The following is a 26,769-nucleotide window of genomic DNA, read 5'->3' on the forward strand; positions in this document are numbered from 1 at the left end:
ACCTGTCAGGGGGGTGTGGTGATGAGGGAGGAGGGACAAACTGCCTGGTGGACTCTCAGCAGCGAGGACCAGGGACCTGGACCTGCTGGAGGCTGCTCTGGATCACCTGTATCACAAAGGGTGAAACCTGCAGGATCATCAACACTGAGCAGTGAAAACATCATCAATTCTAAAAAAACTGGAGCCAGAACATGTGATGTTTTCATTTTCCCTGATTTTTATACTTAACATAATGAAGAGAGTTTATCAGGGTGAATGTCCCACGTTCACGTGATGGATCAGCACATGTAACAGGTCCCTTCTTCCTTCCTTCCTGATCCAGCTGACTTCCTGTGGTGCAAACGAAAGATTGGAACATGAAAACATGAGGCTGCTGTTCATTCACACGCAGTGACTGAGTCTTATTTAATCCCAGATTTCCACTGACGATGTGCAAAGAACTGAGCTGAACACGGCAGAGGAATGTTATCCAGTGTCCATTTATTTATTCATCATTCACTACTTTAACTCTAAACATTTTTTAAGAAATTCAAGTATTTGTTGGGAACACAAGTCAAAAAACAAACAAAACTTTTTTGCTAAAACGAAGACAAAAACATCAGTTTCATATTTAGAATAATAAACACATCAAGTTTCGTTTCATAGAAGAAAACAAGTCTAATCCCTATAGATGACCAGCCGTCTCTGCCTGTCCGTCCCTCTGTCTGTCTGTCCCGTCTCTGCTTTACTCTTCTTCAGCATCTGAAAGCTGAAAGACTCCAAACACTGTCCTCAGCTGATCTGAGAACAGAGCGCAGGGAGGGAAGAGACCAAACAGGTCATCTGGTTTCAAAACTGCTCCTAAGCTGGAAGGATCTCTACGAACACAACAACAGAAAAGAGAAGGAAAAGAAAACGTCCGGAGGGAAACGTTTGGTCTAACTGTTCCCTAAATGATTCGTTTCTGGTTCCTCACATCAAGTATTTTTATTGATCAGTCCGACTTCCTGCTTTCCTGCTTGATGTCAGAGTGAACTGCAGCTTCTTCAGTCTGACGTTCGGAGACGTTTCAGTAAACTGAAGCTTTCTGGGTTTTGAGCTGTTGGACGTTTGAAGACGTTACTATGAGCTGTTGGATTAATCTGACATTTTATGAACAGAAGACTTGTTGATTAAACGAGAAAACGTCGCCAGATTAAGTGATGATGAAAAGAATTGTTAGTCGCCGCCGTAGTTATTAAAACGCTTTGACATCAGGTCCATTTACAGGACACGACGGTCGACATGAACCTGCCTGCCGTCGTTTTCTGTCTTAAAATTTCCTCAAATGAATCATTTATGTTGTTTTATATCTGTGTTTTACAGCAAAAGGCTGAAGATGATCAACAAATCTTAGGTAACACTTAGTGAGCGGCGTGCACAGTGGGCCGTGAACACGAGAAAACGCTTCTGTAATCTGAGCGCACAAATTCCACCAGTAACTACACTAATAAGTTTATTTCAAGCAGCAACATTTCAATCTTATCACCAAACAAAATGCTGCTACTTCAAACAACCATAAATAAACTTGAAACAAACTTATGGGTGCTGACAGCGTGCAGAACTTCACTACGTTTTTTGGTATTTTTAGGGAACATTTATCGAAACGTTCTCTGACTCTGGACAGAAAAAGTCTAATTAGATCACAAGAAACAAAACAAAACTTCTAATAAAATCACTTCCTAAGATGAATTAAATAAAAATTACCACAAAATGTACGTTTTCGTCATCGTCGACAAACTCAACCATTGCACAGCATTCAAACCCAAATGCTCTCCATGGGATAATAAATATACACATGCAGATATACAAGTCAGTCTTAGTGTTTCTCACAGAGACTCGCTGTGTTCCTGTAGAAGAGGAGCTGAGGTTTCAGGGGTTAAAAATCTGGAAACTGTCAGGGACCATCGAGGACGCTCGGGGGCCCGGCGGCTCCGGGGACCCGGCAGCTCGGGGGCCCCGCCTGCTGGAGGTTCAGGGCATGTACGACAAAAAAAGGGGAAAAAAACCATCCAGTTCTATGAACACTGACTGCAGCAACTCAACCGTTCAAACACACGGTTCCGGAGCCACAGGAACTAAACCAGGAGCCCAAGGTTCCTTCAGTGTGGACGACAGCCTGGTCAGAGACGCTGTGATGTCTGAATGTTGAGCCTTTGCAGTCGGCCGTCACTCTCGCTCCGTTGGCACTAAACGACCCTTAAAGTTCCTGAGATCCTAAAAAGGTTCCTGGCAAAGTTCCTGCAGTCGAAAAGGGGCCAAACATCTCAGGGCCACATGGAACGGGCACAGATTTAAGGACCACACTGATGGTTTCACATGTTCACTGCATCAACTACAGATCGGTACTTTTAGATTATTTCCCTCCCTTTGAGAAGTCACTGTGTTTTTTCCATGAACATCCAGGTTTGGTACGTCGCTGCAGGTGATCTCAGATTTCACACGACTGCTGCACAAACATCTTCACATCTCTCCAACAAGGAAATTCGCACTTTGACAAACCGTGTGTTCTGAGTCTGAATCCAGCTTTTAAAACCCGTTCAGTGGGAGCTGGAGCAGACGGCCTGTGTTATGTCGTGGCATCATTTAGCAATGGACCTGTGATGTGTTTTATTTAACATGTGAAAATTAGCCCTCACTTTGATTCACAAATCAACTCATCAGAAAATAATTCAAATAAAATAAAACTGATTTTGAGTTACAGTCAGGAATATGTTGGAAAACTAATCTGGCCAACGCGAACAAACGGAGCGTCCTTGAACGCACCGCTATGGAACGAGCAGAAACGATTCGATCATTCATTCAGTTTTCACACAGGACGAAACTCCAGCTGCGCAGGTCTGAACACAGCTGGTCAGAAACTGGAGGTTTGGACGGTTCGTCAGAAAAAAAAACTGTGAAGACATCACTGGGAAAATGTGAGGGACATTTTTCATTGTTGATGAAAAGATTCATTAGTCCCAGTTTTAAATCGACTGATCTGCAAGTTCATTTTCAATCAACTGAAACTAAACTGCTGGAAAAAGCATCCCAGCTCCTGCAGGACGAGCTGTCAAACTCAGCAGATGGAATCTGTAGCTCCGCAGCTCAACATGAAAAACCACCAGTGTGGAAATTACCCCGATCCGATCAACGTCTGTGGCCCAGTAAAATAACAGCTCATCCACCAGAAACAAAAATCTCCTCAGGTATTTATTTCACATCACACCGTGAGAGTCGAGACTTCTCTTCTTTCAGTGTAGAATCTGATCCTGTTCTTCTCCGATCATCCAGACCAGGATCAATACTGGTGCGTCTGTATGTGGCTTTGTACAATTCATAGTCTACGAGAGGACACCTGAGCCTTAAACTGAGCAGGAACAAAAAAAAACAGCAGCATTTCACCGACAGCGTCCTTCTCTCAGACCCTGACACCGACTCTGCGCGGCGGGTGAGAGACGAGCAGCGAGCGCGAGGTAAAAGAAGTCACCGGATGTGGAGGAATGGCGGTAAAGATGCGACGGGAGGGTTTCAGTTTACAGAGATGCACGTGTCCCACCTGTCCCACCTGTCCCCCGGGTCCTCAGCCTTCACTTCGTTTGAGGTAACCGAGACCGAGGGGCGGCGGGGGAGGAGGGGCGGGGGTTTGGGGGGTTCACTTAAATCAAAAAGGGTGGAGACACACACTCTTCAACAAACACTCAATAAATTAAGAAGTTTAAAAACAAACAAAAAAAAAAACATCATGGCCGTCGTCCATTCCTCCTCCTCTCCGCCGGTGGGACAAAAACCGGAGGCCGTCAACAGAAAACACCGGGTGAGTTCACGGGGGAAGGAGAGATCAGTGACCGTGACAGGAGAAAGAAGAGCAGCCAGATATCTGTAGGTTTGGCATCTTCCACCACTCACACTATTAAAAACACTGAAACACACAGAAAGTCCTCTGCCATCACACGGTCTGTGGACATGAGACTGTGGGGAATCAATTCCTGCCTCCTGCGTCTTCGTAAGCTCTTATTTTCCAGCTTCCTCTCCCGCTGAATGTGGCGAGGTGGTGAAACAACAGTGATCCAGGACCAAACGACTCACCGTGCGGAAAACAGGCAGCTAGAAAAACAACGACAAAGCGACTGCGTGTGGAGCAACACCTGGGACCTGTGGTTAAAACCTGCTACATCTGGTAAATTGCATTATTACCGCGGCGTCGACGCACGGAGACGCCGAGCGACGGGAACACAGTGAGCGATGTGTCGGAAAAAAGAAAACCTTGGCGGGTAACGGCTGTTTGGCGGGTAACGGCTGTTTGGCGGGCGGCGGTGTCTGGTTGATCGGGAGCTTGTGTCCACGCCAGTGTCCGATAATCCGGTGGGTAAGAGAGTGTGTTTTCTGTTAGACCATATTGCACAGGGCTGGAATGACTTCAAAAATCAACTAAGCAACAACTCTACCAAACCATTAAAATCATTATTCCTTAATGTCTCTGCTAACAGAGCTGCAAAATCCAATCGAGTACCGAGTTCCATTGTTTTCCTCTTTTTTTTCTTAAAGCACTTCAGCAGCATTTTTTTTTTTCAGCACCGAAAACGCCTCAAGCATCAGCTGTCTGCGTCGTTCAGGGAGTTCAGCGGTAGTTTTCCTATTCGGGAGACTTTGTAGATTTGCAGGGGGGAAATATTTGAGGACTTTGAGGAGGTGGGTCGGCTGTCTTCCTGTTGCTGTGATTGGCTGCGTCGTCTCTCTCTGCATCTCCCAGAAGAACGAAGAAAAAAATGTAAAAAAAAGACCCAAACTTTTCAGATGCCACAGCCAAAGAAATCCTTTCCCAAACTGCTGTCACGCCTCCAGTCGAAGAGGAGGACGGCTCATCTCTCCTCCTTCCGGGACACCTTGGACGAGTGCCATGCAGTCGACCTAAGGACAGAGATCAGACTGCTTTGTCCACTTCATCAGAAAATTATTGGGGAAGCTAAATTCTGACTGATCTGATTCGCTGGTTTATAAGAGGCTGAAGTACTGAACGTGGAAATGACTTCATGATCAGCTGAGCCCCCCTCTCCCCCCTCCTCCCCCTCCCTCCTCCTCCTCCTCCTCACCTGATGAAGGTCTTGAAGGCAGCACTCTGAGGGTTGATGCACAGCGGCACCCGTTTGCCCTGCTGGTGCTCCGTAATGAAGCGATGGATTAACTCTGAGGAGAAGAGGAACGTGATGAGAGCACACTCATTAACTGTTAAACCGCTGCCTATGATTCGCTAACACGCTTCATTCACACGTGGATTCAGTCTGAGCTCATGGATAAAATCACCACAGTGGCAGCTGATTGGCCAGATGTGATCCCAGTGTCCTCACACGTGCACAATGACTGGAGACAAAATGACAGAGCACAGCCGGCTCGCCGTACCTTTCCCCTGCCACACAGACAGCAGGCTGTTCTCGTAGCTGTGGCTGAACGGCCGCTCGGCTACCGGCTCGAAGTCCCGGGTGTAAACTCGGCCGCTGGGAACGGAGTAGCAGCACTGACACATGCAGGTGTGGTAGCGCAGACGCCCCTCGTCCAGGTAAGGGTGGGAGAGCGCGTCACTGCCAGAAATCCTTTTAGCCTGGAGGAGAAAGTGAAAGAGAAGTTATGACTCAAAGCTTCATGTGTACTGGACACGACTGATCCTGTTTGTGTGCATCAGAGCCTGATCTCTTACTCCTCTGTGCTGAATGACTCCACTGTTTATCCAGAATAGATATTTTATCCATTTAAAATTAAATCCACAACAATAAAAGTGTGAGAGGTGAAGAAGTGCCGATGCTTTCTCGTGTTTCCGTGGTTTTCTCCTCGCAGGCTGCAGCATCGCTCGTACAAGCAGGGTCTGAACTCACCGGATCAAACACCAGCATCCGGCAGAGCAGGTGCACCGCCTCATGTGTGGCTCCGTCAGACAGCATGTAGAGCACCGACAGCGACGGCTGAGGACGAGAAATAAAGACTTTCCTTCGTCAGTCTCTTCGTCAAAATCTGCTACTCATCAACAACAAGATCAACAACAACAACAACAACAACTGCAGCACCTAAGGGAAGACCTTGTTTAGAGGATGATCAGCCAGATGTGACATTTAATGTATAATATAATAATTAATGTGACGTATTTGTTATTTTGGAAAAGTGAGTGAAACACAAAAACGATGCTGCAGGTTAAAGCCTGAACACGCTGATTCTGTGTCCTCTGTGGGAGATTCTCAGAGGCGCGTGTGTGTTGATGTTGGCGGTGGATTCCGTGTGAGCAGACCACACAGTCACGTACCGGTTTGTGCGGCCCCCTCAGGATGTGGGCTCTGGCTCCTTCACAGGCCAATGCCAGGGCCGACAGAGGAGGAGTTCCCAGCAGGTCTGTGATCAGGTCCAGCTGGTACGAAGCAAAGCCAGGACAGAAACCGTGTGAGAGAACCATCAACTGTCACTCACACGTAGACCCTCAATTAAAAGTAATATACTGTTCTCACCTGCTGAATCGGGCTCTGTGCCTGGAAGAGGATACGCCGTCCCAGCAGCTCTGCGAAGATGCAGCCCACTGACCAGACGTCGATGGCCGAGCCGTAGTGCCGGCAGCCCATCAGCACCTCGGGCGCTCTGTAGTACTGAGTCACCACTTCCTGGGTCATGTGACGTGACGGGTCTGGCTCCTCCACGCGCGCCAGCCCGAAATCACAAATCTAACCAGAGACAAAACGACGCTGAAGGAATTTTCATACAGACAGGTTTGTTTCTTACATGGACGTCCTGCTGAGCCGTGAGCTGCTCACAGCCAACACAACACGACCACAGGGTCCGTGAGGAGAGGTTTGTTCTGTAAAGTCGTGCGGGTGCAGTGATTTCTTTAACTGATCAGAGGTTCTGAAAGAGCACACACACAAATCTGAGCTTTACCTTGAGCAGACAGTTGCTGTTGACCAGCAGGTTTCCAGGTTTGATGTCCCTGTGCAGGATCCCAGCAGAGTGCAAGTACTTCAGTCCTGAAGACAACAGAAACAACAACAATCACACATCTTCTGTTTCCTGCGCTCTCAGGTCACATGGTCTAAAGTCGCGTTCTGATTTACTCTCTACATCAGGGGCCTCAAACTTAAACTACACGGTGCCCACCAAGTGTGCAGAACCCGTCCTGACCCTCAGACCTGCCACACTGAGCAGGATGTTTAGCAGAGAAACAGCTGTGACTGTATTTCTGCAGGATGGCAGCAGCTCTACACAGTCACTGTCACACATACATTTTCCTTTACACGAGCTGCCAAACAAAAAGTTAGAACAACATTTATTTTTAAGAAAAAGCCATTTTCTCTGCTCTGCTGCAGCCTCGTTACAAAACAGTTGTAAAATGAAAAACCCAAAATGGAAAAAATGAAAACTAAGCTGTGTGTCGGGCTGGACACTAAATTCTAAACAGGAGAGGACCATTAAAATGTCTCCTGGGTCAGATCTGGCTCCCAGGTACGTCGTTTGAGCCCCTGGCCACAGTACTGTGCAACTCTTAGACTCAGCACAGCAAACAGCTGTACACACTGAATAAAACATCAACACAAATACTGCTCACAGCGACAAATATTACATCTATTGTTCATCCACATCTGCATCGAATCAGAAAATGCTGTTATCTCTGCGCCGTCTCGCTCTCAGGCCAAATACACATTCACCACCACTCCTCTCCCAGTACACTGAAACCGGCCGCTCACCTCGGAGGATCTGATAGAGGAAGACCTTGATGTGGTCGGTGGTGAGAGGCTGAGGAGACACGATCACTTTGTGGAGGTCGCTCTGCATCAGTTCTGTTATCACGTATCTGCGGGGCGGATTGCTGTCAAGGAAAAAAAAAGCTGACACGCGGACTGACCTCCGCCTACACGTGCACGATGCATCTCCGAGCACGGGTCTCGTTTTTAGTAAGAGGACACAGTTACTTAACAACAAGTGTCAATAAAACGTTTTAAAAAACGGTCAACTACACACATGAAATATTCACCAGTGACCAGCCTCACATCTGCAGTGATGAACTGGATTTAGAGAGGCTAAATTAAGTGAATGAAAATGAGGACATAAGGGGCAATTAATGAAGAGAAACTGGGACAGAAGACACCAGGAAGTAAATGTATGTGACACTGGAAAGGCAGTGAATACGGCGCTGTGTGTGTGAAGGCTGCGCTCCGGTTTTTCACATGAGCAAGGATACATTTCCTCAAAGCAGTCGATTTGTGGAGGCTGCAAAATATCCAGAGCTGACAAAACCTGTTTGGACAGAAAAAACATTTAGTCGTTGGCCTTTAAATTTATTATTTTATAAAACATCTTTGATCCTTTGTCCCATCTACAACAAACACCAGGTCCCCCCCGTCCAGTCATTACGTTGTCATGTTTGAAGAAGCAGAGCATCCTCAGCTCTCTGAAGACCCTCTTACAGGAGACCAGGTTCTGGAAGACATTAGGCATCTTCTTCAAAGCCACCTTTCGACCGTCGCGGGGATCAGTCACTGACCTGTAAATGATCACAGGTAGTTCAGACACACATCCCCATTACGAGAAGTATTTTCCTGTCGGGCAGAGCTCAGGCTGGTTTGGTGACATAGTTTAGCAGTCTGGGTCATTCAGTGATGAAGACATGCTACGAGCTCTGCTGCCCTGTGACACACACGTCCATCAGTAAGTTAACCTGAATTTACTCTGCACTGCTTTAGATTTGATCATCATTTCATTTGCTCGTCTCACGTGTGACGATCTGATGTTTCACTCTGTCTCATGAGATCATACACACTGAATAATTTTGGGTCATGAACCACTGAACAGACATAACATCATTTTGAGGCATCGCTCCGGACTCTGGAAACCTGTGATGGACATTTTCACCATCTGACATTTTAATCGATTGAGAAAACAATGGGCAGGTTAGTCAATAACGAAATCAACCATTCACTCTCCTAACATGTAAACATTAAAGCTTTGTTGTAACTTTTTCTGTGTTTTAGCCCATTACTCACAAAACACATCCGTTTCATTGATAGTAATCATGTTGAGGAGGCAGACGGGAGAATGAAACAACCAATGAAAGAAAACATGATCACAGGCACAAAGATTATCACCGTCTGACAAACCCTGAACCCTGATGATGATGATGATGATGATGATGATGCCATCTTGTCTGATGAAACCTTCCTCTCATGAAAACAATGCTGGAGTCTAACACTGTGCGGGTTGATTTAAATGAGCTGCAGTTTTTCTTACTGGTCAGTGTAAAAGGCTTCTCGACAAAACATACAAGCAGACTCGATGTTCACAGTGACGGATGATTTGTCTCTGAATAGTTTCAGGACCCTACAGAAACAATAGGAGGCCATGGCTGCTTAGGAGGTGGGTGAGCTTCTGGGCAGCTGTCAGCAGGAGCGCAGGGTGTGCATCATTAATAGTTAAACCATGCAGAACACTGACACAGCCATTAGTGATGTTCTCTTACCACACAACGCCAAATGCGCCATAACCGATGGGACGGTCCGGCTCCATCTCTGGGGGGCTGGGCACCTCGCTGGCCGGGTTGCTGTAGGGCTGAGGCACCGCCGCTCCGCCGCCCGTGCTTCCTCCGAGAGCTGTGGGGTGACGAGGGGTCCCGGCCGGGGCAGTGGGTCCAGTCAGGCACGGTGTGGCGCTGAGGCCTGTGGAGGGGGCTCCGCAGGAAGAGTTGACACAGAAATACTTGTGGCCCAGCTCTGAGCCCGGAAACAAGTCTCCACAGACGGTCTGCCGGCCTGCGCCGTGAAATGCCATCCTCCTGCCACCGAAACACTCTAGTTTGTCTGAGCGGCACCAAGCTGCTGCTGCCCGGCTAGGCACGGAGGAACCTCGGCTCCTCACTCAGCATGACCCGTTACGTTCCTGCGTGTGCATACAGGGCCGACTGAGCACGATGCGTTAACCCTGTAGATGTAAACAACCCAGCTCAGTGTCAAGGCGGAGAAAAGCAGGGGGCCGTGTGTTACCACTGCAGCCGGACCGAGGCTCGATTATTCCGCTAAGACATACAAACAAACACGCTAAAAGTCCGGAGCATGCTGGCTGAAGCCCGGCTGAATGCGCGTCCAGGCCGTGGCGTTACAGCCACCGGACGGATAACCGATTCATTCACTTTAACCAGCGAGCCGAGTTACCTTTGTGTGTAGCACTCACCTGGTTAGTGGCTCTGCTCGGTTAACTCGGCTAACAGCGTCCAGTCAGCTAACCACCGTCAGCGACGACTCCAAAACATGAAAAAACAGGCGTTAAACCCGATGATCAGCTCAGCCGCTGAAGCTGCAGAGCACCGCTCACAAACACAGGCGAATGCATCGACGTTACCGTCTCTCCGTTTAAAACTATGAATTAAAAACCATCGCTGTAGCTAGCTCTCTTGCTAACCAGCTGTTCCACCTAACAGGTTAACGCGCTGGTGCCTGTGACCCACATAACCACCATCGGTCGTTTACGGTGACCTACATATTTTACAAAGAAAGCCTTCCTCTGATAAATTAGCGTAATCGACGTACAAACCGAGCGCAGTTAAACCAGAGATGGCTCGGCACGAAAACAGACTTTAAAAGGCCGAGTTTAGACGCCTGTCGCCGGAGCTCCCGTCCCGGCTCCTGGAGCTAGCCGGATCGTTAGCTGCCAGCTAGCTGGCCATCGCGTCGTAAACCCCGGCGCAGGAGCGTCCCATAAAGGCCATAAGTTGTATTTTCTGGTTGGAGTTTCATCCAACAGGCCCTTTCAATTCAATGTTAATATAAACCGGCTGGATTCTCGTCGCTTTTACAGCGGCAGCTACAGCTAGAGGGCTAGCCTGTGGAGTAGGAGGAGCTGGTGAGGCCGGGTGGGGGAGGGTCGGGGCTCTTCGCTCCGCTGTAAACAAAGCTAACGGTCGGTAGCTGTGGAGCTGGGGGCCACCTCCAGAGGAGACACGGACCGGAGGTGGGAGAAGCGCTCAGGTCTTCAGCTTAAATAAGAGCAGTGATACCACCGTGGAAAAAGTCCCTGTAACAGGAATACAATCCCACACTCAAAGGGTTAATGTCTGCTGAGGGGCCCCTATTCACCCCCACTGTACATGATCAGCAAGGCAGGATTACCCCTGACTTTTGCTTTAAAACCCCCCAAAGGATTAATCAACTGAATCAACAAATTTTCTGTCAATCAAATATTCAACTAACCAACCGATCATTTCACCTCTAGAGTGCTGGTTGGGGAAATAATGAAACTGATATGCACAGTTGGGATCAGTGGGGGCCCAGCAAAAAAACTGAATAGCTTAAATAGCCCAATATCACAAAACACACATTTACCTCAAGGTGCTTTACACTCTGTACAGCACAGGACACCCTCTGTCCTCAGACCCTCCTCTCAGATAAAGACCCCCCCTCACCAAAAAAAAAGAAAAGGGAAAAAGAGGACAAAACCTCAGGAGGAGCAGCTGAGGAGGGATCCCTGTTCCAGGACGGACAGACCACTCAAGTTTTCTACGTAAAATTTTAATCTGAAAAGTAACTAGTAACTAAAGCTGCTTAATAATAAGTAGTAGTTTAAAATAGTAATACTTTAGTAAAGTGTATCAAAATTATGCTTAAGTACATGAACTTAGGTACTTTCCACCACAGATATGGATAAAGTGCACTCAGACACCCATGAAGATCATTTCATCTTAAATCCACACATGCATTTTACTGCCTTTTAATACAGTAGTAACGAGGCGCTATGCACTATGCATCAAGTACAATCAATATGCACAGCCACATAAAATGTGTCACCAAGGTAGCTACAAAGTACATGGCAATTTACCTTTTCAAGAATTACAAATCAGCATCCAGAGTAAGAACAAAGATTATATGAAGCAGAGAAGTTATGCACATTCAATGTTCATGGAGAATATACACAAACAAATATTAGTTTGCCTTTATCAGCTCTGGTAAAGTGTATGTACACGATGGCCCATCTGAAACACTTGTTCCCGTGTCCTGTTTGGAGGCGTCCCTGCTCTGAAGGATCTGACAAAGGCAAACCAGAAACTGTTCTGTAATAAATTAGGGGAGAAACTGAGATAAGTCATTTAACTGAGGTCTTCAGGTCAATGTCCTCATCGTAAACCAACACTGATATCATGGAATATAAAAGATGTAAAAACAGCGACAGCTTTACAAAACCATGACAGGCTGTGCGGGTCAGTTAAAAAATAAAACAACGAAGTGATGGCGAATAGAAACAGCTAACTGCTAAAGCCATATGAATAAAAATACACATTTATTTTCCTCCTTTAACAATGAAAAGAGGTTTTCCTATCGTCTGATCCACGCTCTGTTCCCTGGCTTTGACTCGTCTGGTACAGTATGTAACATGTACAGTAAGTGTGTCCCTCTCAGTGTTGGAGGCAGGTCAGCTGTTTCACACTGCTGATGAACCTGGGCTCGCTGTCCTTCTGAAACCGCGTGCCAACACTGAGGAGGAGAGATGATGTCCATGGCAGGTTGTCCCGGTCTGTGTCCACCTGTGGCGGTCTGTTAAGGAATAATCTGGAACGACAAAACAAAAGCAGGTCATGCAAATGTCAAACTAAAACATCACGCAAACGGCTCACATCTGTTAAAACTGAAGCCGAGGGATTATTTCAGTGTAATTTACGGTGTGACCGAACATTCATTAGCACACTGGTGCTCAATCCAGGGATCAAGGGTCCCAGGATTAATCTAAGGGGGTCACAGGATGATGAAACACAGAAAAAGGCATTTGAGTATTTGCTTTAAACAGTCTGAACTTCCTGTTCCTGTGATCCATCTTTAAACAGATGAATGTTTCTCACACCTGGTTTAGCTGCTGTCCAGTCCTCTCCTTCATGTGTCCTCCTTTACCAGATTCCCCCGCCTCCATTCCCCCCTGTCCCACCCCCAGCTCCCCCCCTCGTCCCCCCAGCGTGCTAGCTGTGAGGTTGGGGGGCGATACTGGAGCAGTCAGTTACCAGCAGTCCCACTGTGCTAGCACTGGACACAGTGACAGCCACACTGGTGGTGCCCACTGGGCCTGTGCTCGTCGGGTCGGGGCTGGGGTCGCCCTGGTTGGTGTGGGTGCCCATGTGACCCTGGAGCTGTGTGGCTGTCTTACACTGCACCCCACACAGCTGACAGAGCAGCACCCCGCCGGCCCCCGTCCCACCGAAACCCCCCCGTGCCCCGCCGCTCTCCTTCCACTCCTGGCCATGGTGCTTCTGAGCGTGGACCCGCAGGTAGGTGAGGGTGGTGAAGCCTGGACAACACACATAAAACACAGAACACAGATGATTTAGCCTGTTTTAGTATAAACAGGCAGTTCTTTGATAAGGCAGAGGAGGTTTGTTCCTGACCTGCAGCTCTTCATCTAACAGCTCACTGTGACTGTCTCTGCCTGCAATATTAACACTGATCCACTCACCTCTTCCTCATGTAGGACCTGTTTTAATCCATTTATAGCAGTTGCCTCTAACTAACAATAAAAACATCCTGTTCTTTCACCTGTGAAATACTTTCAATTTGAAGCAGTGGCTGCAGGAACCTTAAAATACAGTTTCCAGCTCTGAGAGACTGAGGTAGCAGCTACAGCAGCACTGGACACAAACACTGCAGTGAGCAGATTCAACCAGGCCACAACACTCAGGGTTTGACCTGTTATCCTGGGACTTACTGCGGTTGCAGAGGTGACAGGCGTGGTGCTGCGACTGGTTGTGGACCCTCATGTGGTCGGTGATATAAGCAGCAGACAGCAGCTTCCCACAGATGTGGCACGGCACCTTCTCCTCGTGACGGATCAGATGAGCTCGGAGACGATCCCGCGTGGCAAACGCCGACGTGCACGTCTGCGGGAAACAAGAAGGAACGTATGACTACATGCACAGTGGCTTCCGGCTCGAACACATACTGGTGGAACTCCAGTAAACAGACAGATGAAGACGTTACCGTGCACTTGAACGGTCTCTCTGTAGAGTGCACCTGTCGAACATGACTATTCAGGTGGTCCGGTCTGAAAACATAGGAATTAAGAACAAACACAGATTGAGTCACAACAAAGTACAAAATGTTTTATCTCCAACTAAACTGTGCTCATAAACCAATTTACAATGACAGAAGATGTAAAGATGAATGTTTTATCAATGAACTGTTGAATGAGGCAGCAGAGGAGGCCTGTTGTTACGTATAATAAAATACAGTTTAAACCTGGAGAAGGCCTTGGCACAGTGCGGACAGATGTAAGGTTTCTCCACACCGCCCTGGTGTGAGCGCACATGGTAACTCATCCGGTCTTTCCTCTTGAAGCGCTGCTGGCAGATGGGACAGGAGTAGGGCTTCTCGTCCGAGTGGGACAGCCGGTGACGGTTGAGGTGATAGACGTCTCTGAAGGCCTTCCCACAGGCCTCACAGGCGTGGTTCTTTCTCACCTGGTTAGTGTTGGGATTGGGATTTGGGTTCGGGTTCTGTAGAGCAAAAGCAGAGAGCTTATGAAGCTTTGTCCAGCTGAGAGAGGACACAGGAGCCGGCAGCTTTATAAGACATCTGACAGTTAACAGGCTGGAAGAACGTCTGAGAACGTCAACAGATAAACTTCATGTCAGAAATCAACACAACTTTTTTCTGAACCTAAGATTTTAGTAACTTCTTTGGACTGAGATTTCTCTGGACGTGATCGGCTGTTTCACACAAAGCTGAGCTGGGCAGGTGTCTGAAATCTACTGAGACATGACACATAAAGACGTTCCTATGGATGTATGTGCCAGGAAAGTCAGGAGAACAGGTCTAACATCAAAGCCAAAGGGAAGAGGATGAAGGACGACGGACACTATAAGACTCTATAATACTTTCTGAAAGGAAACTGAACTCAGAGCTTTTGAAGACCTTCAGCACCTGCAGAGACCCTGGCATGCAGATGTCACTGGTAGCAACAAAAACAGGAATGATGGCCAAAACAAGGAGAGAAAAATAAATAAATAAATAAAAAGCCTGAATTGTCCTTTAGTCCGGGGCCAGTCCCTGCATGCATATTAAACTCAGACTGGCTCTTTTCCCAGCAAACCCACCTGCTCCATGGACCCCACAACAACAACAGCTGCTTGGATGGGTTGCGGCGGTGCAGCCATGGTTACGGTTGCCGGGGCGATCGACACAGAGACCGGCTGGCTCTCCTGGTTGGCGTGCTGACCGGGCTGGGGGAGGGTCTCCTGGGCAGCGGTGGGGGGAGGGGGAGGAGGAGGCTGTGGGGGCAGGGTGAGGTGGAGGAGGGAGAGAGGGACGGTCTGCTTCTCCACCCGTCCTCCCTTCCCTCCGTCCTCCTTCTCCCGGGCGGCTCGGTCCTTCATCTTGATGCCCGTGTGCACCGACTGGTGCCGCCGCAGGTTGTAGCTGTTCTTGAACTCCTTGTTGCAGGTGGCGCAGATGTGGGCGGGCCGGCTCGGTTTGGTGAGCGGTTTGACTGCCGGACACAGCAGAGGGTCAAAACATCAAATTCAGATTTGACTTTTAAATTTCAGTCAGGTGTAAATGAACGATCAGTGAACAGATTCATGTTCCTGCCTGTGGACGACAAAACGTGACAAGAGGATTAAAAATAAAACAAAACGTCTTCAGTCATTTTCCCATTTACAGATTTTTAAATTCAAACAGCTACATTTCACATTTTTCATAAAAATCCAACATCAGCAGGACAACTCGATGTTTTAGCCACACTGTGGGTTTATGGATCATGATTGATTCTGTGGGAATCATTATTAACACTTATTATTATGGAAAAACATGCACTTTGTTTTGTGTCATTTTACAAAGGAACTGAATATTGATTAATAGGATCCATTCCCATCATTATGTTCAACAGTGGCACGTAACGACACATGAACTGTAAATACTAATATTTCATAGGTTTCCCACCATAAAAATAAAAACACATATGAATAATGCAAAGTGGCACAAACAGAATAACTAAACTCTAATACAGTGGCTGCAATCAATTAACTATAAAAGTGTTGATATATATATTTTTAAATCATTCTTTATTCTAGAGATGTGACGAATGATTAATGTCTCAAAATTTATATTTGACTCATGTTTTTATCAATTGTAAAAAAAAATTCTTTTGTTAATTTCATATCTTATTTATTTACTATATAAAATGAACAACATAAAAACTTGCTCAAAGACAAAGTAGACTGCAATGATTTCACCAGAGCTTTAAAGTCATTCAATGTGACAAGGGTTTGAAAGCAGTTTGAAAGCAGTTTGAGCTCCCCCTCACCAGGTAGCGGCTCCTCGCTCAGGGCGGCGGTGTCGACGGTGGACGGCGGCGTCACGATGTGCTCAGCAGGAGGACTCTGGGCCGAGCCCGTCAGCTCAGGCAGCAGCTCTGACTGAAGAGGCGTGTCCGGTTGGCTCTGGGTCGGCGGCGTCTGCCACAGTCAAACGATGACATATTCATTAACACTCCAGCAAACACACAGGTCAACTACAAACTGGTTGTTTTCTGTCCTTTTTTGGGGGGTGTGTGTGTGTGTGGGGTGTGTGTGTGTGTGTGGGTGGGGGGGGGGTGTCAGTATTGATTGACCTTATCATGACTGATGATATGATGGACATGTTAGCAAACAGCTGCCTAAGTCCAGTGTTCCCTCTCTTTTAGCTCTGTTTTTGGTCTCTACCAGCTCCTGAGGGAAACATCTGGCTGCTCCTCTCTACGCCTCACTGCTGTTTCTGCAGGTGTGTTCAGACCACCACCCTTGATCCCATACGGGTTATGGATCAGGGTGCTGTGAATGCTTCTGGAATTTGGCGTAAAATGAAAAAAATAGTTGCGTTTAGGTTAAAGATGACCTGCGCAGTAAAGTTTGCTGTGGCTGGGTTTAAGGTAAAAACCTGAGGGGGGGATTCTGCCTCTGTCCCAGAGATGAGCTGATTAGCTGATCAATAGAAAATAAATCGGCACATTTAGGAGTGTGCAGTGTGTGAGCGCAACATGAGCTAAAAATAATGAAACTGGGTTTTACCACAGAGCCTCCACACTCAGTGATAAGGAAGGGTCTGTTTAAAAGCTGTGGTCTTTTCAGTGCTGCCTGATTTTGCATTTTAGTTCTTCACATTTACAAAGTGAACTGCTTCAACAAAAATCCACCTGACAAACCAGGTGAGTGTCCACCTGTGGTACAGGCTACAGCTGGCCTGAGAAAGCCAGCCTCACCCTGACCCCTCGGTGACCTCCCCCATCCAGCTCTAACCCAGGCAGAAATATCAGCCCCCCCCCCCCCCCCTCCCCTCCCGGTTTTCTCCTCCACCCCCAAACAAAAAGCCACAACTCAGAAAGCAGCTCCAGCATCAATTAACACTTACCTGAAAGAGGAAATTACTCCAGGAGGTGTCCATCCTGAAGCAGTAAAAGCTAACCAGGCTGGGACCAAAGAAGGGAGGGAGGAGGGCAACGGAGCCCGGGAAGAAATGTTCCAACTGCAGCTATGAAAACACAGTCCGCGGCCTGTACGGCAGCTCCTCTCTACCTGCCCGGATTAATTAATGGAAATATAAAATGACACCGGACGATATTTAGCTTCAATCAACCAACACTTATTAGTGATTAGGCTGCTATGAGTTATGAATTAATATCTGTTGGCATTAAACAGGCACTGACAGAATGCTTTGGTAAATGCGACAAAATGGTTGATATCATGCTTGCTTTAATGGTGCATTTTTGCTTATGTCTACTGTAATAAAATTTGTTGAATTGCATGCAAAATAGAGATTATTTTTATACAGAAGATGGACGAGTAGTCGAAACGTGCTAATCATAGTCAGCAGCTGTTCGGGAGTCATTTATTTTGCGTTAGCTCCGAAAAGGCCGCGGCGTCGGGTTCCAAGCCTCGGCGTTGCGTACAGCTCGTCGCCTAACTAGAGAGCTCCTGGTCGGCCGCGGTCCATGGCTCCGCCTCGGTGTTTCAATCGACAGGATGACATCTTTCTCTTTTTTTCAAACTCTCACTCTCTCCCTCGCCCTCCCTCCCTCTCTGTCTTTCTTCCTTTTCTTTTTTTATCTCTTCTTCACCCCCTCTGTCCCTCTCCGCTTTAAAGGGAAAGTATTTTGTGTATGCACCCTCCTCTCCTAGTGGACCCCGTCTCCTCCTCTCCTCTCGTCGCGTCCCTCTCGCCCCCGCCGCCGCCGCCACTGCTCGGTAGGCCGACAAATAATGAAATCCGACATTTATAGAATTAGCTCGGCCGTTAATTCCCCCACTTCGTTTTAAGGAGAAAATCCACCGGTGCTTCTAAAAACACTCGTCCTGTCATCCGGGCCGCGTCCACCGGACGGACCAAAGTCTCTCTTCGCTAAAATGGTGTCGGGTTTAGCTAAAACAACGCTTTATCCCCGAGCATCTTAAAGGTAACGATGCGCGCAAGTGCAACAGCTGGATCTAACCCCAACACACATGACGTCCAAACCAAACTCCATTCAAAAAAATCCCAAATTTCATAATGGCTTGACGCTTGCCTGCAGAAATTCACGGGGATATTGAGGAGCACCAACAATCTTTTTGCCATTTGATAAAAGACTCAAAATTCGGCATGCATCCAAACACCAAGCAGAATTCTATTTCCAAAAGAGTCCACTTTTAAAGCTAATTCCCTTTTTCCAAAAAATGTGGTTTTGATCTTAAATCTCTGCAATCTTAATGTAACTGTTAATTTCTTGAATTTAGTTCTGGTTCCCTGCTCAGCCATTATCAGCTGTTTCTGATTTTTTTTTTAATTTTTTTTTTTACATTTCATAAATTTGTTCATCTCCCCCAGTAACTGCAGACACTGATAAATCACTGATTTGTTTTGTTTTTCAGTCACAGTATTGTGACTGAAAGACTGAATGACCATCAGGTTGGGGGAATAATCTCAATATGTTGCATCCTGTTTCAGAGCAGCTGGTCTACATGAGCTCCACTGTCTCCATCCACAGGACACATCTACAACTACATAACACTGGGAGAAACATGGAGCTCCTGGGCTTCAGATATATGAGCAATGATGTGTATTAATATGAAAACATGAATGAGTAACTGTGTAAGAATTCATGAACTCAAGCTGATCAAATGATGTGATGTAACATTCTATGTTTGACTGGTTTTCAAGGCCTTGATTGTGGAAAATGCTATTTTAATGTAAGATTCCTTCAGAACCTGCAGAAACCCTGCATTTAAAGCCGCAATCAATCAATCAATCAATCAATAAACAAACTAAAAACTAAAAGCTTGTTTTCGGTCTTTATTTTGCAGCTGCTTTTACAGTGAATTTACACCATGTCCAAACAAACCACCAAATTTTTAATTACTATAATTAATATCTTTTAAATAGAACATTTGCCTTGGCTTTGGAGTTCATGTACATTTGCATTTTATAATAATACATTTTCATATATATTTCAACACTTTAAACACACATTCTGTGTTGAAACATGGCTTTACAGTCCATCAGCAGCACAAAGTTTGTACAGTGACGTCAAATTAAAAAACGCAAAACCACAAACGATAATACTTGGTGCTCTTCACGTGAGGTATAACTTATGACCTGAACTTTCTATATGTGTCTAAGCCGACTAAAAACACCGCCTCTACCACAAATAAAGAACAGTAGAAATTTCAAAAAAGCATAAACCGAACAACGTCCCTCCAGTGTGACGGTCACCGTTTAATCGACACCAAAATATTCACAGAAATCACAATAAATGAAGAAAAAGATCAGCAAACACTGAGACTCCGAGGTCACGGAAGGAATAATTAAGCATTAACGTTCTCTGTGAAGACTTTTAGTCCAGTCTGACATTTTTTCATTAGCAGGAACAGGATGAAGCCTCAGGCTTTTGGTCCGTGCTGCGCTGATTTCAGGGACAATTTCATCTTCAGCAATCCACAAATTAACAACGAAAGCAAAACAAATAAAGGTGGAATAAAGGTGTATTTTACTCGTGAGTGAGAATTTTAATTCTTTGTTTTATCATTCCATCTCACAGCTTTGTTCTTCTCTGTTCTTCAGTTTATTAAGAAAAATCCTCATTAACTTTTCATGGAACTTTTGACCTCTGACCTTCTGGAAAAAAGCTGCAAGGCATCTGGACCAAAATCCAGTGTTTCTTAATAACTTGCTAAAATTCTGGGCTGCAAACACATGGTTTGCAAATGATGATTATTTTCATTATCAATGAATGTTTTGTTTATTCTCAATCACAGAATCATTTGGTCCACGAAACTGGAAAAACGATCGTCTGTCAAACTGCTTGCTGTGACTCACGTCATATTTAAATCACCTCAGTTCAAGTCAACACAAAGTCTCCCGCCCCCTTTAGAAAGTACGAATAAATAAAACCACAGTCAAACTGCTGCTGAACTCTTGGTTCTCACCCACCCCTCCTGACCTCTCACTGCTTCTTCACGGTTTTCTCTCGCTCGGCAGCGTCCATGGCGGCCATGTTCTGGGAGGCGGTGATGAGGTGCAAGAGGCTGATGCCAGACTTCAGCAGGCAGATCGTCCCGCAGAGTCCCAGCAGCCAGTAGAACCAGGCTGCAGCAGAAAACACAGACACACAGCAACACTCACCCACCATAAAAACTCAGAAATGAATATTTATCAAAGGACTCGCTTTAAAAACAGTCCCGCTGCCTTTACCAGCTGTGGTTTATTCTATTTAGAGACGTATTCCAACTAAACAGAGACCACGAGACCCGGCCGGTGGGAGGAACATGCTCACGACCCTGCTCACTAAGAAACACACAAACCATTTTGTTCTGTTTGTTACTGCCGTGTTGATCTGAGCGGGTCAGGGTGAGGACAAAGACGATCTTACCGACAGGTTCCGGGACGTGATAGAGAACGTAGAGCAAGCAGAAGAAGAGCTCGTTCCCCATGCACATCACAAACAGCACCGGCTGCAGGAGACAAAGCTGAGTCAGTGTCCTGGGTTTTATATCAGCACAGGTCTTTGTGTGTGAGTGTGTGAGAGGCAGAGCTCCTGACCTTGGAAGTGTAGTAGACTCTGAGGACAGGGTTGCCAGAGAGGTCGATGGTCTTGTGACTGGCTGATCCTTTTATCGTAGAGCTGAGGAGGACGAGGAGAGAAACGTGAAGCGAGGTGAAAAGCGTATGAAGCCCTGCAGGAGCCGCGTTAGAAGAAAATATTTCTGTACATGTAACAGGTTCATAAACTGAGGGTCTGAACGTCTGAGGCATGTAAACGCTTTTTCATCAACTCAAAAACTGAGAGTTAAACATCAAATCTGTGTGTTTGTGACAAAAGTTGGACTTAATACGCTCAGCTGAAACACAGACAGTAAAGAAGCAGCAGGTTAAATCCACCTCCTGATGCTGCTTCACTGAACCACACCACATGATGCTCACATGGAAAACTGCAGCTACTTTTAGCTCGAGGACTGAATGTAGAAAAAAGGCTTCTGTAGTAGCACAGGTGAAGGTTCTGATGACGCACCTGTGCAGGTGCAGCCAGTGGCTGGCAATGTCCAGACACATGCTGAGCTGGAACAGGAAGGTGTAGGAGGGGTAGAGCAGGGACAGGTTCACCAGCAGACACATGGTGGCACAGCGGTCTGTCAACATGTCCAACATGGCTCCAAACTTAGTGGCTGATAGAAAACACCAGAGGACACAGAGAGTCAGGAACATGAGGTCTGAGAAAGACTGGATCCTGTTCAGCAGAAAGACCCGATCCAAAGTCTGTGTCAGCAGAGTGCGAGGCTGTGGCCTTTTACAAAGATTAACTGTGTGTAAAAACATAACGTCCTGTGTAAAAGCCACCAAACACACACACACACACACACACACAGGTACATACACTGATTGAGTGCCCGTGCAGCGTGGCCGTCAAAGGCATCGAGCAGAGCGCTGAGCAGGTAACAGAAGACCGCCGGCCATGGACAGCAGGGCATCAGGTAGAAGGACAGTAAGGCCAACACCACGCGGGCGTAACCTGCAGGGACGAGGACAGGACGAGTTTTTACCGACTTCACTCAAATCAGACACAACAAGCTCCTTCCACAGGCGAAGAATCAGACAGGAAGTGTGAGCGTAGAAAGAGAAGAGGGCGATGACTTGGAACTAATGTCCCAGTCAGATTCAAACTGTCACTTCCCGTCGTCTTTGCCTGCTGTCTGTAATAAAATCAAACATTAACTGAACATAGTTTTATTCAAACACTGAACCTTCTGCTAATTTCTTCTCTTCTGTGGGAAAAACATGGAGATTATTCTGTTTTCATTCCAGAGTTTATTACAGCAGATTGTAAGATTATGATAATCCAATCAATTAATCAATTAATCAAATAATCGTTGCAGCTCTAATTATATTACAGAAAAGACAGGAAGTGATTTTTATTTAAACAACATTTAGTTTATAAATTGTCTTATAATGATGGAAAATAGTCATCACAGGTAACCAGAGCTTTTACCAAACTGATGCTGGAACCTGAACATGTTTAATATTTCAGTCTGACCATGAAATGAACCATTCATCACACTCATTTTAACCATTTACAGCAGCTCTTTCTTTACTTTCCTTGAGCTTAAAAATAGATAATTCAGTGTCATTGCTAAAGTCAGACAGATCCATGGACAGGTTACATTCAGCTCGGCTCATCCTCTGTTATTTGGCACTTTTTTGAATGGAGTTTGGTCTGTCTTCACCGCATCTACTGTACGTTGCTAACGCTAAGCTAGCTACGCGTTGGCAGAGGCGGTAAAAACTCACCGATCAAATTGGGAACGAAGAGGAAAATATTTTCCTGCGCCATCTCGGAGGGTCCGGGCGGGTTTCAGTCGAGTCGCGGCGAATTCCTGAACGAGTCACCTTCGTAAATTCACTCGTAAACTGTGAAAACGACAGTTGAATTGGACTGAGCGATGACTTCCGCTCAGCAGATTTCTGTCAAGTGAAAAAAAAAGAGCCTGAGTTCCGGTAGGTTTGTTTTCAAAATAAGAGCATAATCCAGATAGCTAGCATTTCAGTTTATAGAAACTGACTCTGTCCTCTGACAACATATACATTATTCATTATTCAAAAACAAAAAACGGATTTACTCCGTTTCTGTCTACATGATTTTATTAATTGCAAATTTGTGGCACCAGATCAAAGGAACCAGATGAATTTTCTGCTTTTATTTTTAAATGCACACTTTCTTTTCTGGTCTTTGTTTCCTGTTTCTGTCCAGCTTGACCACAGTCATGATCTCTGCGGTGCAGCTCACTCCCCTTTAATGATTTCTCCTAGAAACAGACTGAAAAGTTATTTTTAGGGTCGTGGTGTTTTTCTTCAGCTCCTTCTGAGGCCCGGCACAGTCCAGTGGAGGCTCGGTGTCACCGGGAAAAGAGAAAACACAGAGATTTAATCCATGATAAAGGTCAAACTCACCAGAGAACAAACATCCAGTTTAATATCACACGTTTCACATGAAGAAAACAGCTGGAAATACAAATTTCAAAAATAAAAATTTGTTCACTTAAATTTAGAATAAAATGATGTGATTTTGAACAAAGAGGTTTCTGCTGTGAGCTACTGGAGTTTACACACACACACACACACACACACACACACAGTCGACAGTCAGGAAACCACAAAACGCAATAAAACAAACCAACACTTCTGCTTTTGTTCATTTATTTCTCCAAAATTATTTCGTTACGTTTCTGTACAACTCACTTTTCCAACACTCCTCCAAACATTTTTGCACTGAACCTGAACATTTGAAACTCAGCCTCCTGCTGTCTGACAGACACACATCCATCCTGCTCTCCACACAAACACCACCATCATCCTCATCCTCCTCATCCTCACAGCTGCTCCTGTCCATTAACCTGCTGGCCACAAGCAACAAAGCAGTCAGGGGGTGTTTTTTTGTTGTTGTTGTTGTTTTTTTTTTGGGGGGGGGGGGGGGGGGGGGGGGGTAGTTTCCAGCCTTCAGAGGCCGAGTTCATCCTACAGAAACATTTAAAACTGCACCAGGAAAATGATGGACCCAAACAGAAACGAGGAATTATCTGATGAAGTTTCACTTTTTGGGAAATTTACTTGTTGGCCATCGACTCGTTTTCATTTTTGTTTTCAGTTTTTGTCAGACTCCAGATTTTTTCTGAATTTGCTGTAATTTCAAACTGAATATTTCCCATTGCTGCAACTAATGATTGGTGTGATTACTGATTAATCTGCCAATTATTTCTTCAATTAATCGATTGTTTCGTCTATAAAATGCCAGAGAACTGAGCAGTAAGTTGCAGTTTCACACTAATGTGCTTCTTCTCATCTGACTCTGGAGAAAAAAGTAAACATGAAAATTTCCCAAAAAATAATTATACATCATTCTGACAATGAGACAAAACACAGAAATCCTAAAGTCAGTATCCACACCGTCAGTGAACTGTTCCCACTGTGAACACGTGCGCTGCCGAGGTCACAATCACATCTGAACGTGTCTGACTTCATCGTCCCCGGTGCAGCTTTAATTTGGCAAAAATAACCCGGTCCAGGAATGATCAGCGCTGAAACTCAGCACAAAAAAAGAAGTTTAAAAAAGTAGAAGAAGAAAAAGTTGGCAAAGTTCAGAGTTCATCCACCCCCGGCCAGCAGATTCCTACACAACACTGATCGTCTCTTAGTGTCTCCACGTGGGATTAAAGTCCAGCATGTCCTGTGGTGATGTGTCCGCGGAGGGAAAACTCAAAAGGAAAAGAGAAATTTTACAGCTTCCACTGTGAAGGTGGCGTCAGTGAGGAGTTTCTGCCTCCTCACGCTCTCTCATCTCCTCAATGTCAACATTTGCACAAATTGCACAAAAAATTTAGCAAAAGCCGAGAAATAAGCTTTTTTTTTTAAAACCACCTAAACATTCTTTTACTATCAGTGCAAATGAGGTAGACATGACAACTAAAGACAGCATCAGATCACACTGAGGTCGGCTCTCTGCAGCAGTGATGGAGGCTCCCGAGAAACAAAAACACAAACGAAAAGAAAAAAATCAAACTGAAATCCTGATTTATTTTCCACCTGTCGAGACGCCGCTGCAGAAAGTGACCGCATGATTTTATTTCTACCCATTCGGACTGTGCAAAACCAAATGATGAGGTGTTTATTTAGAACAGAGGAGAGTGGAGTTCTGTACAGAGGACCAATGCGCCCAATACCACGGGCTAAAGTCATCACAGGATAAATAATCACATGTAAAAGAAAGTTTGTGAAATAATTCAAGATGTTTTTTTAAAGCTGAAATAATTTTTTAAAAATATTATTTCATTATTCTTTTAATTTTTATTTCAGAATGGTATTTTGCCCAACAGTGGAGTTAAGAGAGGAATAAATTCATTATCTGTTACTCTGCCAATTCTTCAATTCATCCAGTGTTTAGTCAAAAAAAGTTAAAATAAAACAAAAAAGATTTGTTACAAAAATTCAAAAATAGTTTAAGATTATTTATGTAAAAAAAACATGATTTATTGATAAATCGATCATAAAAGCAGCTTCAATAGATGCAAAAGAAAAGTCTTGTATATTGACTATTCCTCAGCTAATCGTTATTATAACATAAAACATTATAAAATAAAAAAAACTAAAAAATGACAAGAAATGAAATCATTAGTCCATCACCAGAAAACTAATCTGCAAGTTCTGTGATAATCGAATAATTAGTTAATTTCGTTTAATCGTTTAGTTTCTCACATGTGTAGAGGAGACATCTGCAAATGTCAGAGACCAAAATGTTACCGGGGAAAATACCATAATAAAATAACAATGATATCCAGTCATCTCCTCCGATACTGTGGAATGACAGAATAATATTTCATAAAAACAAGTTCAGCTTTAATAATTTCTTCCAATCATTTCACATATTTTCAGTTTGTTTGTTGTTTTACACTTTATTGATAAGATTATTTATTTCCTGATGTCTTTTTGTTATTTATCTAACACTGAACACTTTTTGGGCTCTGTGTTTTTGGGAAAGTCCTTCGCACAGTAAAAAGTGCGAAACCTAAAATAAAGAATAAAAATAAAATTTGGCACCAAATGTCGAGAAAGAATCTGGAAACGCGTCTCGACCGTGGACGCTCCACATTTTAATACTGGCTCAAAAACAAAAAAGTTCAAAGTAAAAAGTAGAACGCAGCCCTGCCCAGAACTGTAGACTCCCACCCTGAGACCTCGACAGGAATGCTGGGAAAGGTAGTCCTTTTGTCCTCCTTAAAAACACTAATATTTTTTTAATAGCTCTATCACAGTAACATTGCGCTTATTCCCCACCTAGTGGTCAAAATTGGCAATTACATATTAAAAACTTAAAAATTAGCATAACAACATAAATATTCCAACTGCAGTAGTAGTAGTAATAATAATGAGCATCTATTTGTCTGCATCTAGTACAAATCGGTTTAACTCATGTGACAAAATAATCATTATTATTACTCTAACACAGTCTCAGAGTTAGTGCTTCTATGTACACTGGTAAGTACAATGCAAGTCAAAAGTGTTTGGACAGTGAACAATCTTCAGTATACCTGCTACACAGGTATCTTACATTTATATAAATAGGTAGTGTGCATGTTATTCATACAAATGCCGCCTGTACAGAAGTTCCATGCACTGAATTGTACTAATCTGTAATGCACATGTACATCTTATCTACAGATGCAGACAAACTGTGGGGAAACAGGTGTAGGTAAGCTGTCAGGTCCACACCCACACCCACACCCAC

At 45.1% G+C, this 26,769-nt stretch overlaps 3 protein-coding genes across 5 annotated transcripts; all 3 read right to left on the minus strand.

The window, feature by feature from the left end:
• Nucleotides 1-140: 140 nt before the first annotated feature.
• On the minus strand, nucleotides 141-10,867 carry nlk1 (nemo-like kinase, type 1). 2 transcript variants are annotated; one of them, XM_041062386.1, is made up of 12 exons: nucleotides 10,192-10,867; nucleotides 9,485-9,942; nucleotides 8,383-8,512; nucleotides 8,210-8,265; nucleotides 7,716-7,822; nucleotides 6,913-6,998; nucleotides 6,489-6,698; nucleotides 6,290-6,391; nucleotides 5,868-5,954; nucleotides 5,398-5,596; nucleotides 5,091-5,184; nucleotides 141-330 (listed from the first exon to the last, which is right to left on the minus strand). In XM_041062386.1, exons 2-12 carry the CDS (start codon nucleotides 9,790-9,792, stop codon nucleotides 279-281), a joined length of 1,431 nt encoding a protein of 476 aa, XP_040918320.1. In that variant the 5' UTR covers nucleotides 9,793-9,942; nucleotides 10,192-10,867; the 3' UTR covers nucleotides 141-278. The 2 variants fall into 2 exon arrangements, with proteins under 2 accessions (XP_040918320.1, XP_040918321.1); XM_041062387.1 differs by lacking the exon at nucleotides 141-330 and adding an exon at nucleotides 461-4,908 and having other exon boundaries at nucleotides 9,485-10,865.
• Nucleotides 10,868-11,547: 680 nt separating this feature from the next.
• LOC121198709 (myc-associated zinc finger protein) lies at nucleotides 11,548-19,120 on the minus strand. Of its 2 annotated transcripts, XM_041063008.1 has the most exons (9): nucleotides 17,797-19,120; nucleotides 17,379-17,542; nucleotides 16,297-16,447; nucleotides 15,089-15,480; nucleotides 14,232-14,488; nucleotides 13,974-14,037; nucleotides 13,702-13,873; nucleotides 12,850-13,287; nucleotides 11,548-12,560 (listed from the first exon to the last, which is right to left on the minus strand). In XM_041063008.1, the coding sequence occupies exons 2-8, from the start codon at nucleotides 17,409-17,411 to the stop codon at nucleotides 12,962-12,964; spliced, it is 1,395 nt and encodes a 464-aa protein (XP_040918942.1). In that variant the 5' UTR covers nucleotides 17,412-17,542; nucleotides 17,797-19,120; the 3' UTR covers nucleotides 11,548-12,560; nucleotides 12,850-12,961. The 2 variants fall into 2 exon arrangements, with proteins under 2 accessions (XP_040918942.1, XP_040918941.1); XM_041063007.1 differs by having other exon boundaries at nucleotides 17,379-19,120.
• Nucleotides 19,121-19,279: 159 nt separating this feature from the next.
• On the minus strand, nucleotides 19,280-22,974 carry cdipt (CDP-diacylglycerol--inositol 3-phosphatidyltransferase (phosphatidylinositol synthase)). Its single transcript, XM_041063009.1, has 6 exons — nucleotides 22,782-22,974; nucleotides 21,871-22,005; nucleotides 21,508-21,661; nucleotides 21,039-21,120; nucleotides 20,869-20,950; nucleotides 19,280-20,585 (listed from the first exon to the last, which is right to left on the minus strand). Exons 1-6 carry the CDS (start codon nucleotides 22,822-22,824, stop codon nucleotides 20,443-20,445), a joined length of 639 nt encoding a protein of 212 aa, XP_040918943.1. The 5' UTR covers nucleotides 22,825-22,974; the 3' UTR covers nucleotides 19,280-20,442.
• Between the last annotated feature and the right edge of the window lie 3,795 nt (nucleotides 22,975-26,769).

Source organism: Toxotes jaculatrix, chromosome 18 (assembly GCF_017976425.1).
Source record: "Toxotes jaculatrix isolate fToxJac2 chromosome 18, fToxJac2.pri, whole genome shotgun sequence".
Lineage (NCBI taxonomy): Eukaryota > Metazoa > Chordata > Actinopteri > Toxotidae > Toxotes > Toxotes jaculatrix.